Below are 17,425 nucleotides of genomic sequence, written 5' to 3'. Positions count from 1 at the left end.
TAAAATGCTAATACATGATCAGAATACTGAGAGTTATGCAAATTTATTTCCTATCTTTTTTCAATCACTTGGATAGAAAATAGAAAGGAAATTAATTTATGAAACTCTCTATGATGGTTTATATTTTGCATTTTTATAATTGCTAAAACAAACTGAACTAATCTTGATTTTTATGTGTGTATGTGTTTAATTTATTGATTCTATACTAAACAACAACTAACATATGAGTTAGATTAAACTTACAAAAGGTAATCAAAACTTATTTACATGTTGCGTATGTTCTACGCTATTTTATGGTGAATCAAAATAATTCTTTTCTTTTTCTTTGCCTCATATGAAATATTAAATATGAGAAAAAAACAGATCTTTATTTCAAAACTTATATGATTTTATAATGATTTCCTGAGTAATAATCAGTATTGTAGGATATGTCTCAATATATATAAAATATAGAATTAATGAAAGAGAAAAGGATAAACTTTGAAGAAGTATTTCCTGGTCATTTTTATCTTCTAATTCATTTCTTTGTATAAATAATTTCTTTTATCCATTTAAAAGTTTTTGTACTGCTTCACTAAAAAATTCTTTTCAAGATAAAACCAACCGAGTATTGAAGATATATTTAAATGTTTTTGAAATAGAAATATTGGATGCATTAAATTGGCATTTATGCATATACAAATTTATTAAATGCATATAATATTAGATATTTCATCTGAATCGCACTTATACTTTTTCAAAGTTCAAATTGTGAAATCTTGCATATAATTAAAAGTAATTAATCGGTTGACTGAAATATTTATGATGTTATTAGAGACCTATAGAATAAATATTTCATGGATATGCCTTTCTATGTTGTACAAAGATATTCTGCGGTGCTAGTATCATGTACTTAATATGTTAAGAGAGACAAAAAAGTTGAGAATGCTTCCAAGGTAATTGAAAAATATTTAATGAAATCTTAGAATGCTAATATCAATACTTGTTTATAGTAACCGTAACTTACTTATACCGAATGTAATATTAGGCAGCTATTAATTATCAATTGTGTAATGGCATATGATTGCCAACAGTGCTAGTCTAAGCTATATTTATTTTTTATATATCATAACTTTTTTAGCTTAAAATAGAACAAATCCAGTTTTATATTTCATTAAAGATCATTTATATATTATATGTTTTGTTAATTAGACAACATGTATGAAGAAATATTCAGAATAACTATAAAAAAATATATAACTTCATATATATATATTGCCAGTAAATATATTCCCTAATTGATATGTTAAAAAATTTAATTTATACAGATAAGATGATTATTTTTAATAAATCGAATCATTTCTTTACTTAAACAATTTAGTATGACCAAATATTGTTATTCTAAATACGTTTCTTTCAATATAAACTTAAATTGTAAATATTTTCTTGTTGAAGTTACACTAAAACTGCATGCTACTTATAAATAGTAATTTGTACAATAACACCTATGACCAAGATGATAATTATGAGATGAGTGTGCTTTTAATGTACACGAAGTGTTTGCTGTGGTATTTTTTCCATTATTTGTATGTTTATTTGTTGCAAAATATATTAAGCAATTTTATTATCCTCAATTATATTTGAAGATAATTAATATTGTGGAGTTTATCGCAATTTTATCACAATTTTTAATTATTCGATATTCATGTGTGAAATTAATCTTTTGTCAGTATTTTTTTTGTAATATATAGACTTAGAGGACGTAGAATGTACTGCAACTCGTAAATCCGTAATTACTGACGATTTATTTAAATTTTAAATTACTCTGTAGTTGTAAGAATATACTAATAAGCTAAGTGCAATGTGTTCCACGTGTATTTAAGTAACAAGTGACTGCTTTGGTGTGCGCCTTAAAAAGTAATGTAATGCAGAACCCAAAGCTTGAGAAACGAATCTTTTATGTAATATAACTCTAATAACAATTGTACGAAGATGGTAGGAATTTCAAAGAATTTTCTGCGATGAAAATAGTTTGCCAAACAAAGATATTGGGCACTGCATAATCACTAATATTTATGAGAAACTCTAAAAATCAGAATGATATATGAGAAAAAGAAACATCTATCCGATTTATTATACAAAATTACAAAACAAAAAAAATGTGATTTCGTTGAAGAAATGCAATAAGATATATTATTGTCTTCGATTTTTTACTCAACAAATTTAAATGTAATAAAACATACGAAAATTGAATGGGAAATGTATTGATGCGGTGTCTGATTTGCACTAAAAATTCATGTATTTTTCCAAGCATTGTACATTATTCTATAAATATTAATTATATAAATTATAAATAGTAACCGGAGTATATATATTACATTAAGTACTATAATTATTGTAACATTAAAGCATCACAAATTGTAGGTGATGCCTTATTATTATTAATAATAAATCATTTAAAATAAAATAAAATTCCTTGTATTACTGCATTTTTATAGTACAAACTGCTTTTGTATATTTGAAAACCAGCAAATGATTTTCTATTGTCTAAACAAAAAAAGAATATAGTAAAATATTTTTTATTTTTTATGTTTAAAAGGTGAAAATTATTGTTTTATTGTAAATTTTAATATCATTTTGTTACATTCAATAATTATTGAATAAGGTATTGCCGCAGTCATAATTATGCTATTAAATATGGATTTTCATAGATGTAATTGTAAAAATATAACAATTACAGAAGGAATATTTGGAGAAGTCTGGGTTGGTAAGCTGTGGTTGAAATGATCTTTCTCTCTCTCTTTAGTTTGTTATGTAAAATTAATGTAATTTACTTGTAATATTTAAAGTAACAATAGATTTTTGTAATCAGATAATCAAGATCAAATTTTTAATGACCCCATACCAAAGACTATAAAATCATACACTATGATAAATACTAATCGAATGGAAGTTGTTGTCATTACTTGGGGTGCTACAATTATATCTCTAAAATGTCCAGATAAATATGGACATTCTGTTGATGTTGTCCTTGGTTTTGATGATGTAAAAGGTATAATTTCAGAGTATTAATTTCTTAACATTATAATAACGAAGCTAATAGTCATTATTAAGATGCAACTATTACAGGATACTCAAATCCTATAACAAACCCATTTATTGGTTGTATATTAGGCAGATGTGCAAACCGTATTAAAAATGGACATATTACTATTAGAGGTAGAGATTATGAATTAACAAAAAATGATTTTAATGGGAAACATCATTTGCATGGAGGAGTAAATTGATTAGTTACACCATATAAATAATAAACAATATTATATTATATAAATAATAATCAATGCTCTCACTAGACAAATGGATTTGGGCGTAAAGTTTGGGATTCATATATTACTGGATGTTCAGTTATTATGAGTTACTTAAGTCAAGATGGTGAAGAAGGGTATCCAGGTGCAGTGTTAACTACAATAAAGTTTAAGTTAACTCCAGAAAATAAGCTTGATATATGTATGAGAGCAACAACTTCAAAACCAACAATAGTGAATTTATCACATGGTTCTATGTTTAATTTAGCTGGACATGTAAGTAATATATTTTTAAATATACATTTAGTTAAATGTGTAAAATGTAATAGGATTCTGGAGAATCTGAGTTACGAAAACATAAAGTACTATTCAATTGTGATCGTTGGACATTTGCGGATTACACAGATCCAGTTCCAACAGGTGCTATACGTGGTGTAGGTGGAACAGTGATGGACTTTCGAATACCTCGAATTTTAGGAGAATACATGGAGAAGGTATAAAATAACTGCATATTTTAAAGATATTAAACTCTTTCCTTTAATTATTGCTAGGTTCCACCTGGAGAAGGTTTCGATCATAATTTATGTGTTACAAAATCTGGACAATCTGGTAGTTCATTTGTTGCCAAAGTATGGCATGTAAAAAGTGGACGGTATATATAAACAAATATATTAGTTGTTTATTGAGTAATACAATTGTTTTAAATATATTGGTGTTTAGTGCTTTAGAAATTTATTCAGACCAATGTGGGGTACAGTTCTACACTGGAGGCCGTTTGCCACCTTATACTATACCAGAATTTTTATCTAGTTATGATTTATTAGAAGTAAATCAATGTTTTAATTATCAACAACATGTTATTTATGTAAGTAATAACTTGTATATCATAAATTTGATTCGACTATAGGACATTGAAGAAGCTGAAGAAATTGGTGAAGTTTATAAAAATGATCATGAAGATGAGGAAGAAGAAATAAAAGTTGAAAAACATTATAAAAAAGTAACGACTGTACCTAAAAAGGTAGAATTTATCTTAGGAAAACATGGAGCTCATTATAAAAAGTATTGTGCTTTTAGTATTCAACCACAAAATTATCCTAATGCAATATATTATGTAAGTATTTCTTATGTACATATAAATGATAATAGCACTTTGGCTTTTTTAGTAAAGTTATAAAGATTGACATAATAGATGAATTGTTTTCAGTCACATTTCCCATGTTCTATATTATATCCTGGTCAAGTTTATTATCATGATCTGACATATAAGTTTGAAGTGCATCTTGCAAATTATATGTAGGAACTATATGCAGAATTTTATATAAATGTTAACAAAACTTACTTTTAATAAATGTAATAGTAACAGTAAATAATTAATAATACATATAATAATGTTTAGATATCTTTTTTTCTGTTTATGTTATTTTTTTATTGGATTTAATTTTTTTTTTATTGAAAAATTTAGATATAGCACCAATTGTGCTACCAAAACTTTTATGAATGATTAATGTACGTTGAATCCACTGTGGGAGTGCTTTTATTTTATAACTATAGCGTTTATCTAATAATATTACTGTTGAATAATCATTAATATGTCGAATAGCTCGTCCAATACATTGGTTTACTGCTTTCATGCATGAATTTTCATAGAAATTTTGACCCGCATCTGATTTCTAATAAATAAAAAATAAATTGATGTACATGCATATAAATTATATGACACTAAGTGGTTTTTCTTGCCATAATAACGAGACAAAATAAATACATACAATATTTTCGTTTAAATATTTCATCTTCTCTTGTAATTCCAATGATTGGATATTAGGATAAGGCATTCCCACAACTATAACACATCTTCCCAAATCATCAGAAAAATTTAATCCTTCGCTTAATTTTCCTCCCACCACACTAAACAATAATGATCCATTCTGTGAATTTTTTGGATTTTTTACGTGAAGTGAATATTCTTTTAAAATTTCATGTACCTATAATGTGTAATTTATTTTAGATTTGTATAAAAATTGTACAACAAAATTTGTAAAAAGATTATGTTATTAGTACCTGAGAAGCTGATTTAGGTTCTCGAAGAATATGTTTCTTTAAAGACAGTTTCCTAATAATACCAGAATTTTCCAAATGTTTATATATTAATTCTTCAAAATTATAGGAGGGTAAAAAGACTATAATACCAGCTGGTATGATATTACATAAATTTAATAATGCCCTCCCTAATTCATCTAACTGAAATATTTTTATTGTGAAATTTATTATATTTTCTATCATTTATTTTAATTATTGGAATTATTTATATTATTATTTAATTATTATTAAAATATCATATTTACCAATTTTGTATTTTCTCGATTTTGAAAATTAAATTCAAATTCAATACCAGTTGGGCCATGAGTTGTTATGCTACATACTATGTTTTCTTCAGGAATTACATGGTCACATGAATATGTGACAATTCTTTCAGATGAAGCACCTGCTGCTATGAATAACTGATCTGTAAATTCATTCATTGGTGCCATTGTCCCACCAGCTAATATTACAGATCTAGCATCCCGAACTGTTAATAATTATACATATAAACAAAAATTATATAAAATAATGATAAGAACAATGTAATATGAAATACTTAATAAATTAATATGAAATATTAAAATAAAATAAAATAAATTAAATTAAATTAATTTGCATACTAATATCATGGAAGTGCGCTGCTGGATTTAATAAAAGGAATTTTATGATACTTTGTCCGACAGTTGGACCTGGAATAATAAATATGCGTCCATCACTACAGTTGCTTCGTAAACATTCTAAGAAACTTATAATTGTCATCATTGGATTATTTGAGCGATCTTCATCTAATTGAATGTCTGTGATTGTATCAAACTCCGTGCTTTTTGTCTTAATTGAGTTTAAAAACTGTTTTACACCACATGTCTTTGTATTATAATTATGAATTTTTAAATTTGTGTCATACTGTTCTATGAAACCTTGTAATTTATGATTCAGTCGAGAATTTTTAATGAATTTCAACAATTCAAACATATTTACTGTGTCAATGTTTGTCATAATTGCAAATTCTTCTATCTTATATAATTTTGGAGATGCTTCTATATTTATAACATCATCAGGATTTGATTTTATAGTAGCCCCCAAAACTGTTATAAGTTTTCTCAAACAAAAGCTCAACTGAGTTAAGCTTAGAATATTTTTTGCTGAGAATAATGTTTGAAATCTAAAATTAATATTATTTATATTCTCAGATATATTAATAAAATGTGTAATACAATAATAATAATAATAATAATAATAATAATAATAATAATAATAATAATAATAATAATAATAATAATGCTCAAAATGAGATATGTTACCTTTTTTGATATTGGGAAAGTTGGCTATAACAACGCAATAAATTTCTGCCTGTAATTATAACACTATGCATATTTTCAATGGCTTCAAGTAAATTATGTGCTTCATCAATTATTAATATATTTCCTTTTAAATTTATTCCTGAACTAATTCTAGTGTTCTTATGCAATATGGTATTGTATGGCACCAGTATTAATTGACCATATGAAACAGCTTTTCTTGATGCATAATACGCACAAGTTTTAAGATTTTCTCCTTTTTGCACAATTTCTTCAATATCCTGAATCTGCATTAAGCTTTCTCTTATTAGTAAATCTTGGTTTCCTGGCACAAAAGGGCAACTACTTGTCATTTTCTTTCTTTTAAGATCTTTTTCATCCTTAGCAGTTGTCTTTTTCCTTTGTAGTTGCAAACAGCATTCATTTATTAAATTTAAATGTTTCAATTTTTTTACATTTTTATTAATGCAATAATTTTGCCTAAAATTATTAACAAAATTAAAAAAAGAATTAATTTATATTTTATTTCATTTTTATAACATAATACTTAAAAACCACCTGGACGTTAATGTTATTACAGATACATTTTTTGAATAAGGACTCTTTCTGAGTTCTCCTATAAATTGAGATAATTGAGAATGGGTCCTAGAGCAAAAGAAAATTTTTATATTTTCATAAATTTCTTCTTTGTCTTCATCTTCAGAACTTTCTGAATGTTCAACATCTTCTAAAAGTAATTCTTCCTCAATACTTCCCTTTTCGTTATTTGTATCAACCGAATTTTTGTCTATTTCACTTCTGTCCTTTGCAGAACTTGTTGCAAATTTAGTAGATGAATCCTTTTTCTTACTATTTAAACTTTTAGTTTTTTCTTTCAGACTATTCTTTTTTTGCTCATACTGAACAATATTGTTTAATTTTGTTTGTAACGCTTGCCTTCTGCGGTTTAATTCTATTTGTTGAGTTTGTACAGAAAACCAATTATCAGTGGAGTTAATATATTGTTTAATTTGTTCATCGAGTTCAGAAATTGCATTTGTCAGTTCATCTTTTTGCAGTTCTTCATAATCAAATAACCATTTTAAAGCACCACAAATAATTGACATGGATTTACCAGTACCAGTTGGACTTTCAAAGATTCCCAACTTAGAATTTTCCAAACATTTATATAACTCTTTCATAAACTGAGTTTGTATTGGATACGGAGGGAAAGGAAAAGGAAATTCTTCTGTAGTTTCCATATTTGTAATATAAAATTAATAAGTTGCAAATTAATATGATAAGATTTTCTACTACATACTATTTATGCTACTTATGCTATTTTTATTACTTTTTTAAGTATCTTCAAGTAACTAAAATACACAATAAAATAATAAAAAATAAAATTGTTTAATAAAGTATTGTTACGGGAAGTGTATTTGCGGAAAGTTACATGTAGCGTACTTACATATGCGTATATGAATGGCACTTTCAAATCAAATCACAAAAGAATGCTATGAAGTGAGTTAATATGTACATTGACTGAAGAATCAAACTTCGCGCGTATACAAAATTTACGAATAGTGATAACAGGAGCAGATTTCCATGCACGCTTAAAATGACGAATTTAACAGTATGTACAATGTGATCCGGTAAATATATAATATATGAAATTAGTTAATTAAAAAAGATATTTAAAAAGATTTCAAATTTTTAGGTTATAACGAAATAGTATCACTGTAGAATAAACCAGTATTGGTGAGAAGTGTATATATACATATTAAGTAGATATTATCTACTGAATAGAATCACGTGTTTAATAAAAGCATAAAATTGTTAAAAATGATAATCCGAAAAAGAATTTGGCCTCGCACTTTAAGCGACTTTTTTTCAATGACTTTTGTATTAACAATTATACCAATAATATATTGGTTCCAACTATGGGTGGTTTTACCGGCAATACACGAACATGGATCATTGCCGTATATTTTGCATTTCCTTTTTGGAAATTTTATCATGTTAAACATAGTCGGGAATTTTACATATATAATATTTTGCGATACTAGCACTAGAAGAGATATTATGCCAATAAGTGCTGCAAATACTAAAGATGGTTGGAGATTGTGTGCTTCATGTGAAACTCTTGCACCTCCACGCTCATGGCATTGTCCTACATGTAATATATGTATTTTAAAGAGGGATCATCATTGTATTTTTACTGGATGTTGTATTGGTCATTATAATCACAGATACTTTATAATGTTTCTTTTATATTTATTTGTAGCGACAACATATAGTTTTTGTTACAATAATCTCTTTATTTGGAGTAAAATGCATTTTGAATTTCCTATGTCACTTATTAAAATCATTTTTCCCTTAGCAATATTCATTTTTGGATTCGATGGTTCTACAAATCAGTTTTATCTCATTCTGTATATTGTATCTGCAGTAGGAATGTTGTACACAGGAGTTCTGTGCATTTATCATTTTTGTCTAGTGCTTAATGGTAATATAGCTAATGAGAGTAATAAGAAAATACACATATATAACTTAGGTTGGAAACAAAATGTAAAGGAAGTATTAGGTAACCGATGGTACCTTACATGGACACTTCCTTATATAAAATCTCAATTACCCCATAATGGTGTAATATGGGATACATCGAATTCATGGCAATATACAGACTTTAAAAACAAATAAATATAAATTGTAAAAATTTTGTAAAGCTTATAAAAGCAAATTTGTTAAACTGATTAATTTGTATTATATACTGTATATATCACAAAGCATGTATATTTTATTACATTGATGTAATACATTTAAAAGCGTACTATTGGAATAGATTAAAAGTCAGATTATTGTTTACAATTGTACTTTAACAATTTATTATAAATATATGAACTTAATTATACATAGTAAATCAGTACTTAATTTTTATTCTTATTATAGATAAATTATACAAATTCAAGAAAATATTACAATAAATGCCTTTTAATAAAATAGTGGAAGAATTTGATTTTAATATCTACACATAAAAGTTTGATTCAGTTCATAATATATTTGTCTAAGGATTGTCGATTTTACATACATAAAGATTTAATAATTGTAATAATTTATATTAAACATAATATAATTGTACATTGGTAGGACTAGTTTTATAATTATTGTTATTATATGATGTTATATAGTGAACTTAAATATCTTTTACTACATATTTTTCAATTTAATACAATAATATTAAATGTACAAATATATCGTATTTGTCAATGAACGTTAAATTGTAAAAAAAGTGTCCTATGGCAAAAAAGAATAATCTCGTTATAAAATTTTATACATTAAACTTACATAATTATCACTATGTCTTTTCCACTATAATCTCAAATACAATACATTTATAACAAATAAGAATAAATACATAATATGCTTTATGAATAATGATTTTAGTCAACATCATTTGAAGAAGTAATTAAGATTGTATATCTACCAATATTACATTCTTGTAAAAAAATTGTATGATTGGAAATGATATATGTACAATATATTTATAAGCATAACTATATTTTCATAACTTTGTTATTAATTTTTTAAAGATGTATTCCTTTTTAAGTTTTATATATCTCAATTAACAAAAATAAAAATCACATTTTGCAAGTAAGCTAACGTAATGTCGTTTTCTATAAGTTCTTTTGACTGCAAATTTTATACAGACTAATATAAGTATGATAGCAGATGCAACATATAACACAACACAAATACTTATATCAAAAATTGTAAAATCCCATCCAATTTTCTTATTATTTGTATATTTACTCAATACTAGTCTTTCTTGTCTTATTTTTAACTTATTGCCATTACTATCTTTATGTGTGTTGACTGAATCATAGTAATTTATTCCTTTATAACTATACTTTGTTTTAAGGTAATATAAAACATGTTCTTCATTCCAAGTGCCATTTTCATATCTACAATTTGGACAATGTTCAACTGCTGGATATTGAATTTTTTTATGTTTTGGGTCTTCTGTATCATCACCTGACAGTCTTGCATTTACTTCATTATGAGCTGACCACAACCATAAGATACTGTCATTAGCATTAGACACATCAAACATTTTGTTTTTTGAAGCCATTTGGACAAAATGTTGAGCACAATCAGCACATCCAAAAAAGTTTTGTATGTACCCATGCATTGCTTCTAATATTTTTCTTGGTTCACGTTCAACGTCCTTATTTAGGATAGCAAAATTAACTGTCAACATATGAAACATTGTCCACAGACCACAGGGATACCCACGGTATCCTTCTTTACTGCCTTTACATCCAACCCACTTTGAAGGTCCAGAGTACACAGGTGACATTTCTTCTTCTATAGATTTTACTATTTGACTAAATTCCTCCCCAGATATATTATTTCTTTTTTTAATAATATCTCTAGTGATTTCTAGAAAAATGTTACCATACCTCAGAGGAAAATAGTCAGCCAATACATTTAAATATCTTTTCAATGCATCCATTTTTTTATCTTTTATTATTTTATGTAATGGAATTTCATGAGAGATTGAATATCTTAAGGCATTTTCCAAATCAAGTTGATATAAATGATCTCCACTTATGTCTGTACTTTCTGGCTGTGGTGTTGCTTGTAATTGTTTTGGAGTGCTAGCATTTAATTTATGATTTTCATTCTTTATTGAATGATTCTTAATAGGATTTAGCTCATGAATAGTTTCTGCTTTTGAAATCATAAATTCTTTAATTGCATTGAAAACACCTTCTCTTGTAGGTATTCTGATTTTAAGAACCTTTTGTGTCTCATTGCGAGCTAAAACTATCAAACTTGGAAAATTTGTGACTTTGTTTGTCTCACATAATAATTCATTGTCAGATAATACCCTTCTTATTTGTAATGTTGTAATTTTGTGCATATCTAATATAACTTCAGCACCCAAATGTGAATCTGTCCTTTCAAATAGTAAGAAGACATATTTTATAGCGTTTGGTATAGCCTTCCAAATATTTGTAGTTTCATAATTTCTATAATATCAAAACATAACAATAATTAGCTCCTATTATTTAAAAGAGCAAATATAAAAAATAAAGAAGTATAAATTGATATACCTGTATGGTGCTATATTAGGCCATGAAATACCTCTTCCTTCTTGTTGTTCTCTTCCTAACAAATCTATTAAACTATGTCTAAGTTCATTAATATCATCATACTTCTCCATCAATAATCCTAATGACGGTGGATGTGCATTTACAGAAAAGTATTTAAGCATGGGATAATGCATAATTTCATACTCTCGACAAATTGGATTATTATCATCATCGGCACAATCTATTGCAGCAATTACTACAATATCTTTCCATGCTAAAAATATTATTGAAATAAATTATTTGGAAGATATGATTAATCTTATCCATAATACATATTTAAATATCTTAGATAATACATATTTAGATTTGCCAAAGGTTTCTTAAAAACATACTTGCCTAATAATAATAAATTCACAATTGTATATATTTACTTAAAGTGCTTTCATAAATTATTATGATATACAGCAAATATAAAAAGCGATATGTTTTAAGAATTATATTAAGTAAGATAAGTTCATACGAATAAATAAGTTAAGCGATAGTGATACATTTTTATGTGAATTATTAATTATTTTATAATCGTTAAAATTGACTTTACTTACCGTATTTACTTACCGTAGATATCATTAGCAAAATCTTTCCACATCGGTGCAAATCGAAGACAGTAACCACACCAACTGTTGTAGAATTCAACTAACCAACCCTTTGTATCTTCGTAAACGGATGACTTAAAATTAGTAACGTTTAAAATAACGACATTATCACTAGTATTATACAATCCTTGTGTAGGTATTTGACTCTGATATGGTTCTTTTGCTACGGCAGCATTACAATTCACTATTATTACACTAATTAACCATAATTTCCATAACAAATTAACGTCAAAACGATCCATGTTTTCTTTTGTCAAATCGACTTCTACTAATCACCGTCGTATACGACGTGATACTAATGTGCTACCAAGTGCTAGTAATACTTTTATCAAGATTCAATATATGTATATATGATTTCTAAATAAGGTACGTTCTCATGAAAAATATTACTAACAAAATATTGATAAGTGCTGTGAGTACATAAATAGATACATAACTATTAGCAAGTACTAATATGTTAAATGGTTGTCTCTATAAAAACTGATTTTGTAGGTGCAATAATATTAGCATATTGGAAGGCTTCTTTTATATTATTAACAAACTTTTTAAAGTTTATGCATATTATACTATAGATACCTTTGCAGTTATAATTCATACTAAAATGAAATGATAATTCTAAGGTTTTCTTATAAATACTCTCTAATTTACAAAACTCCATATTCAATTTTTATTACTAGTTCAAGTCATGAATTTGTTATATATTTATAATTGTTAGTTTTCATAAGATACAGATAAAGGTTCAAAAAAATTTTGTGGATTACTAATTACCATAACTACTTATGGTTTTGGAGGTAATAAATGACAGGTAAATAACTTATATTAAAAAAACACTGTTTATTAATTATTTGAATTTGAATTGCCGCTGCTTATTCCTATACAAAGTGAAAACAATAGGATGTTACCCTTAAGGATAAATAGGAGGTTTTAGGATGGTGGAGGGAATAAGGGCGAAGGTATATATGTTTATTTATTATATAACACCTATTTACGGATATATTATTTAACCAAATCAACTGATAAAGAATATGATCGGTATAAACCTTGGAGCAGCTTACGCTCTTCCCTACTCATAAAAGATTTCGATGCTTCTTGAACATTTTCTGAAACGTTCGACCAGTTTCACCCCCAACCACTGGCTTGTCCAGGTCGGGGGCCTGACGATCAACGATTTCTTACTGTCTTGAGGCTTGCAGTTCTTCTAGGCTTGAGACTTCTCAGCCGGTAAGGAATGCGATTCGGATCATATTCTTTGTCACAAGCGCGAAAAACCTTCGGATCTTCGAAATTCGAGCAAGACAAACATCTTCAGATATCTTGTCTTCAACTTTTCAAAACTTTCATTTTTTCAGAGTGAAACTTCAAACTTCCCTCTATCATCCAATACCTCTTGATTCAAAACCTTATAAACAAACAAACAGGTTAGAGAACTTACTTCTATTTTTAAGTTTATTTTTGTTTTGTTTCATTCTTTTCTGTATGTCTTTCGGTCTTTCCGTTTTTTTAATATTTTTCTTTTTTATATAAACATTTAGCAATACCACATTTTTTCCTGATTCGTAACACGTTTTAGCAGTTATGTTAAAAAACAGAATGGCTGGAATATAATTTTTAAGCAAAATTTAAATCAAAGAAAGATAGAAACAATTATATTCCAACCTTCACATATTAGCATCGTATTACAATACGTAAACCTTATCTTCATAACAATTCCTTAGGAAATGAAACATTGTGAAAATAAGGTTTTGTTTGCGTCCATTCTAACCTTACTCTTCCATGCAAAGAATATACTAAACTTCTTTGCATATTAGATTATCTGATTAACTGATATTGTACGATCGTAATTTAAATGCCGTATATTAATTGCATATAATGCAGAACTAGGTAAGGTAAGAATAGTAGTAAGAATGTAGCGTTTGCATTTTTTGACCCGGTACAGTATTGTTAGAAGAAATTTGAGGTCAAAGGGTCAAGTCACACAAATGGTCTCCCAAACACCTGGCCTCTCGCATCACACTCGTGTCACTTAATATCGACCTGAAATTCATTAAGCAACAAAAACTATGATTGTTTGACCCATGTTACGGGTTACACTTAGTTACTACCGTACGATTTATCGGATGCATTCCTTGATGCTCCTGTCTTCCATTCTTGCTAATTTAACTACTTATTTGTACTTAAACATTTTTCTTGAAGTAAATATAAGCGGTCTACGAAAATATGAGTCTAAATTAAGAACTTCAGTTATAAGTGAATGATTATATAAATTTCGAAATCACTTACAATTGTGTTCATATGTGTATTCTGTATATGTAAATATAGTTTTCACTCATTAAAATGTAGCTATATATATATATAACACTGAATAGGAGAAGTATATTAACAGACTGTTTAATATCTTCAGTTTAGTCAAAGAAAGCTAATCTTTGTGAGAAATCACTTCAAACAGTGAAATTTTATTGCATGCAACTCTTTAAAACATGTTAATGTTTTGTATATTAATAGTTCTGAAAATTCTGAAAATAATTTAAACTAAAATAAAAAACTCAAGTAAAACGTTAGATTTCATAGTTGATAAATATTTCAATATTATTTAAAATTTTACAATAAATTCAATATTATATACTGTATATGTATATATTAGCATATGTGACTGACATTTAATTAATTTTTTATGAATAGGTTTAAAGTATTTTTATAATTTAATGTATTTTTACGTTCATAAGTGCGAATCCTAGCGAATTATAAAATATCAAATCAATGAGTTTTTGTATTTTGTTAGATCTAGTTATCTTAATTGATTAAATGCTATGTAAATATTTTTAAAGGAGACACATATCCATGTAGACTGCTTATATTAGGTCGTGTGACAGAACAAAAAGTAAACTTACGTGGTGAATAAGAGCGTGATCGAGATCTATCGTAGCGTGAGCGACGGCGATTGTAGTATGGGCTAGGTGAACGTCGATAGCTTCCTCTGTAACTACTGTTTAATGAAAGAAAAATAATAGTCTTTCTGTCTTTTTGTAAGTTTCATTTAGGAATTATATCTTGAAAAATACAAACTCACTCTCGTCTTCGGGGTCCATCCCATCCTCTATCATGTAAATGTGTAGGTTTTCCCATGTAAATTCCTGGAGTTGGTGTGTGAGCTCTTTGTGTAATCGAAAAATCTACCCTTATTCTTCGACCATCAATATCCATCCCTGTGCACTGTTCTTTTGCTACTTTAGCATCTTCAGATGACTCAAAATATACAAAACAGAATCCTCTGGATCGTCCAGTCTAAAATATAAATATTTATACATCAATATGTTATACGACTTTTAATAAAAATATGGAAAATAAATATATATAAAATTTTGTTCTGTTTGGTTTTTAGATAAAATAAAATGTGACCAGAGGCCTTTAACGTTTTACACAAACTTAATGCATGAACGTTCTAAATCTCTGGTATAATTTACTATTCCCCTTTTCTTTTTTTAATAGTTATGGGGTTGTATATGTGAACATTAATGTTAGATCTTTCCACAATTAACGTATGTTAGTATGTAAATATTATATTGTAGTTTATAAAACATTAATATTCAAGTACCTTTGCATCAATTACAACTTGTACACGTTCAACAGGTCCATATTTGGAGAAAATGTGATGTATTTGTTGTTCAGTTGTAAAAATGGAAAGCCCAAAAACACCCAAGCATCTAGAAGGGCATGGATTATCTCTGTTTCCAACATGACGTCGTCTAGATGACATTGGACTCCGAGAGTGTGAACGATAAATGTTCCTATCATGTTCACGAGAGTAACGGGAGCGAGAGTATGATCGAGACCTGCTTCTAGAATATCGACCACCCCTATAAGGAGAACGACTACGACTGCGACTACTACCACGGTGACCTGCACTAGCATATTTGCTACTGCGATATGACTTTCTTCCTCTTGAAACTGAACGGCTTCGTGATCGTGAATATTCTTTCACTGGTCGGTGAGATTCTTTACGTTCCCTTGATTTACGTGATCTTGAATGTGAACGTGAGTCTCTTAAACCTCCATCTGCTGTTCTTGGTCTTCTAGGACTTGCACTACGACTACCACTCCGCTGGAATAAAGAATATAATTTTAGTTCTCTGCAAGTATTTTAATTTATTTGTTTTTTTTACTTTTTAAACTATAAATTCAAGAACATTATATAGAAATGAAATAGAAAAATAATTTATATTGTAAATTAATTGAACTATATTTTGAATTTTCCGAATATTGTTAATTTTAATAATCATAGAGATTCAAACGCTTAACCTTCTAAATTATAGTTAAAACAGAATTACAATAAATTAGTTGGGTCAACAAATATATTTTATAAAAATAAAAAGGTTAATAACACCACTATCAATAAATCTGCAAATTTTTAATGGTTTAAGAGTAAAATAAGAGCATTAAAATGGTAATATAAATGTGAAACATAGTTGAACGTTGATGGATCGATAATGGCTGTGATCAGCCGCATGTCGTTACGGCCACAATATGTATAAAATTACACGTAAAAGTAATATTTAAAAAAGGCAAATGTAATATTTACCTCGATATCACTCATTATAGATCTTCAACTATAAATGAATAGGATAAATGTAGCAAAAACCGGCCAAATGTTTGGAATAGTGCACCGTAGCGTCTGTATGCAATAATGGCGTATAGTCTTTAGACCGTTTCAGCGGGTAACAGCCGGAAGTGATGACACAAGGTGGTATACAAATGCGAAACATACCAACATCCGGTGTTGCCAAGAAACGATAGTGAAAATTGAAAATGGCGGTGTATTTCTCAAAATAGCGCCAATTCAAACATAAATAATATTGTAGATTCAGTGTCCCTACAGATTGTTGTATAATGTTCAGATTTTTGTTTTTACTTCATAGTATATTAAATGAAATTTACCAAACGTATGAATTATTATTTATAAGGAAATGTGACTCAAACTTCAAGGAATTTCGTTAAAATTCGTATTGTATTAATAAAACTCACTAAAATATATGAAA

General features: G+C 27.5%; 5 protein-coding genes across 8 annotated transcripts; 2 read left to right on the top strand and 3 right to left on the bottom strand.

The window, feature by feature from the left end:
- Nucleotides 1-2,676: 2,676 nt before the first annotated feature.
- LOC138190101 (galactose mutarotase) lies at nt 2,677-4,584 on the top strand. Its single transcript, XM_069132617.1, has 9 exons — nt 2,677-2,746; nt 2,852-3,031; nt 3,109-3,257; nt 3,333-3,560; nt 3,614-3,778; nt 3,836-3,936; nt 4,005-4,110; nt 4,192-4,398; nt 4,492-4,584. Exons 1-9 carry the CDS (start codon nt 2,677-2,679, stop codon nt 4,582-4,584), a joined length of 1,299 nt encoding a protein of 432 aa, XP_068988718.1.
- On the bottom strand, nt 4,223-8,116 carry LOC138190097 (ATP-dependent DNA helicase DDX11). 2 transcript variants are annotated; one of them, XM_069132610.1, is made up of 7 exons: nt 7,223-8,113; nt 6,668-7,144; nt 5,987-6,528; nt 5,630-5,853; nt 5,346-5,525; nt 5,054-5,269; nt 4,223-4,957 (listed from the first exon to the last, which is right to left on the bottom strand). In XM_069132610.1, the coding sequence occupies exons 1-7, from the start codon at nt 7,903-7,905 to the stop codon at nt 4,700-4,702; spliced, it is 2,580 nt and encodes an 859-aa protein (XP_068988711.1). In that variant the 5' UTR covers nt 7,906-8,113; the 3' UTR covers nt 4,223-4,699. The 2 variants fall into 2 exon arrangements, 1 of the variants encoding a protein (XP_068988711.1); XR_011176201.1 differs by having other exon boundaries at nt 4,820-4,957; nt 5,054-5,192; nt 7,223-8,116.
- A 28-nt stretch (nt 8,117-8,144) lies between these two features.
- Nucleotides 8,145-9,554, top strand: LOC138190100 (probable palmitoyltransferase ZDHHC24). Of its 2 annotated transcripts, none has more exons than XM_069132615.1 (2): nt 8,145-8,295; nt 8,361-9,554. In XM_069132615.1, the coding sequence occupies exon 2, from the start codon at nt 8,486-8,488 to the stop codon at nt 9,341-9,343; it is 858 nt and encodes a 285-aa protein (XP_068988716.1). In that variant the 5' UTR covers nt 8,145-8,295; nt 8,361-8,485; the 3' UTR covers nt 9,344-9,554. The 2 variants fall into 2 exon arrangements, with proteins under 2 accessions (XP_068988716.1, XP_068988717.1); XM_069132616.1 differs by having other exon boundaries at nt 8,158-8,295; nt 8,346-9,554.
- Nucleotides 9,555-9,690: 136 nt separating this feature from the next.
- Nucleotides 9,691-12,750, bottom strand: LOC138190098 (sulfhydryl oxidase 1). The gene is made up of 3 exons (XM_069132611.1): nt 12,355-12,750; nt 11,761-12,013; nt 9,691-11,676 (listed from the first exon to the last, which is right to left on the bottom strand). Exons 1-3 carry the CDS (start codon nt 12,632-12,634, stop codon nt 10,266-10,268), a joined length of 1,944 nt encoding a protein of 647 aa, XP_068988712.1. The 5' UTR covers nt 12,635-12,750; the 3' UTR covers nt 9,691-10,265.
- A 456-nt stretch (nt 12,751-13,206) lies between these two features.
- tra2 (transformer 2) lies at nt 13,207-17,118 on the bottom strand. 2 transcript variants are annotated; one of them, XM_069132613.1, is made up of 5 exons: nt 16,969-17,118; nt 15,985-16,491; nt 15,460-15,674; nt 15,281-15,375; nt 13,207-14,426 (listed from the first exon to the last, which is right to left on the bottom strand). In XM_069132613.1, the coding sequence occupies exons 1-5, from the start codon at nt 16,981-16,983 to the stop codon at nt 14,416-14,418; spliced, it is 843 nt and encodes a 280-aa protein (XP_068988714.1). In that variant the 5' UTR covers nt 16,984-17,118; the 3' UTR covers nt 13,207-14,415. The 2 variants fall into 2 exon arrangements, with proteins under 2 accessions (XP_068988714.1, XP_068988713.1); XM_069132612.1 differs by having other exon boundaries at nt 13,207-13,791.
- Nucleotides 17,119-17,425: the final 307 nt, after the last annotated feature.

The sequence above is a fragment of the Bombus flavifrons genome, chromosome 3, assembly GCF_040668555.2.
Source record: "Bombus flavifrons isolate JBK064 chromosome 3, iyBomFlav1_principal, whole genome shotgun sequence".
Classification (NCBI taxonomy): domain Eukaryota; kingdom Metazoa; phylum Arthropoda; class Insecta; order Hymenoptera; family Apidae; genus Bombus; species Bombus flavifrons.
This window is presented reverse-complemented; position numbering and strand designations above follow the sequence as displayed.

Coding starts and splice junctions, on each gene's coding strand:
- LOC138190101 (XM_069132617.1), top strand. CDS start 2,677: ATGGATTTTCATAGATGTAATTGTAAAAATATAACAATTACAGAAGGA. Junction 2,747..2,851: donor ATTTGGAGAAGTCTGGGTTG/GTAAGCTGTGGT, acceptor TTTTGTAATCAG/ATAATCAAGATCAAATTTTT. Junction 3,937..4,004: donor TGGCATGTAAAAAGTGGACG/GTATATATAAAC, acceptor ATTGGTGTTTAG/TGCTTTAGAAATTTATTCAG.
- LOC138190097 (XM_069132610.1), bottom strand. CDS start 7,905: ATGGAAACTACAGAAGAATTTCCTTTTCCTTTCCCTCCGTATCCAATA. Junction 5,526..5,629: donor ATCGAGAAAATACAAAATTG/GTAAATATGATA, acceptor AAAATATTTCAG/TTAGATGAATTAGGGAGGGC. Junction 4,958..5,053: donor AATATTTAAACGAAAATATT/GTATGTATTTAT, acceptor TTTATTTATTAG/AAATCAGATGCGGGTCAAAA.
- LOC138190100 (XM_069132615.1), top strand. CDS start 8,486: ATGATAATCCGAAAAAGAATTTGGCCTCGCACTTTAAGCGACTTTTTT.
- LOC138190098 (XM_069132611.1), bottom strand. CDS start 12,634: ATGGATCGTTTTGACGTTAATTTGTTATGGAAATTATGGTTAATTAGT. Junction 12,014..12,354: donor TTTTGCTAATGATATCTACG/GTAAGTAAATAC, acceptor TAATATTTTTAG/CATGGAAAGATATTGTAGTA. Junction 11,677..11,760: donor CCTAATATAGCACCATACAG/GTATATCAATTT, acceptor TTGATATTATAG/AAATTATGAAACTACAAATA.
- tra2 (XM_069132612.1), bottom strand. Junction 15,675..15,984: donor AAGTTGTAATTGATGCAAAG/GTACTTGAATAT, acceptor TTTATATTTTAG/ACTGGACGATCCAGAGGATT. Junction 13,792..15,280: donor ATCACGCTCTTATTCACCAC/GTAAGTTTACTT, acceptor TTTGTTTATAAG/GTTTTGAATCAAGAGGTATT.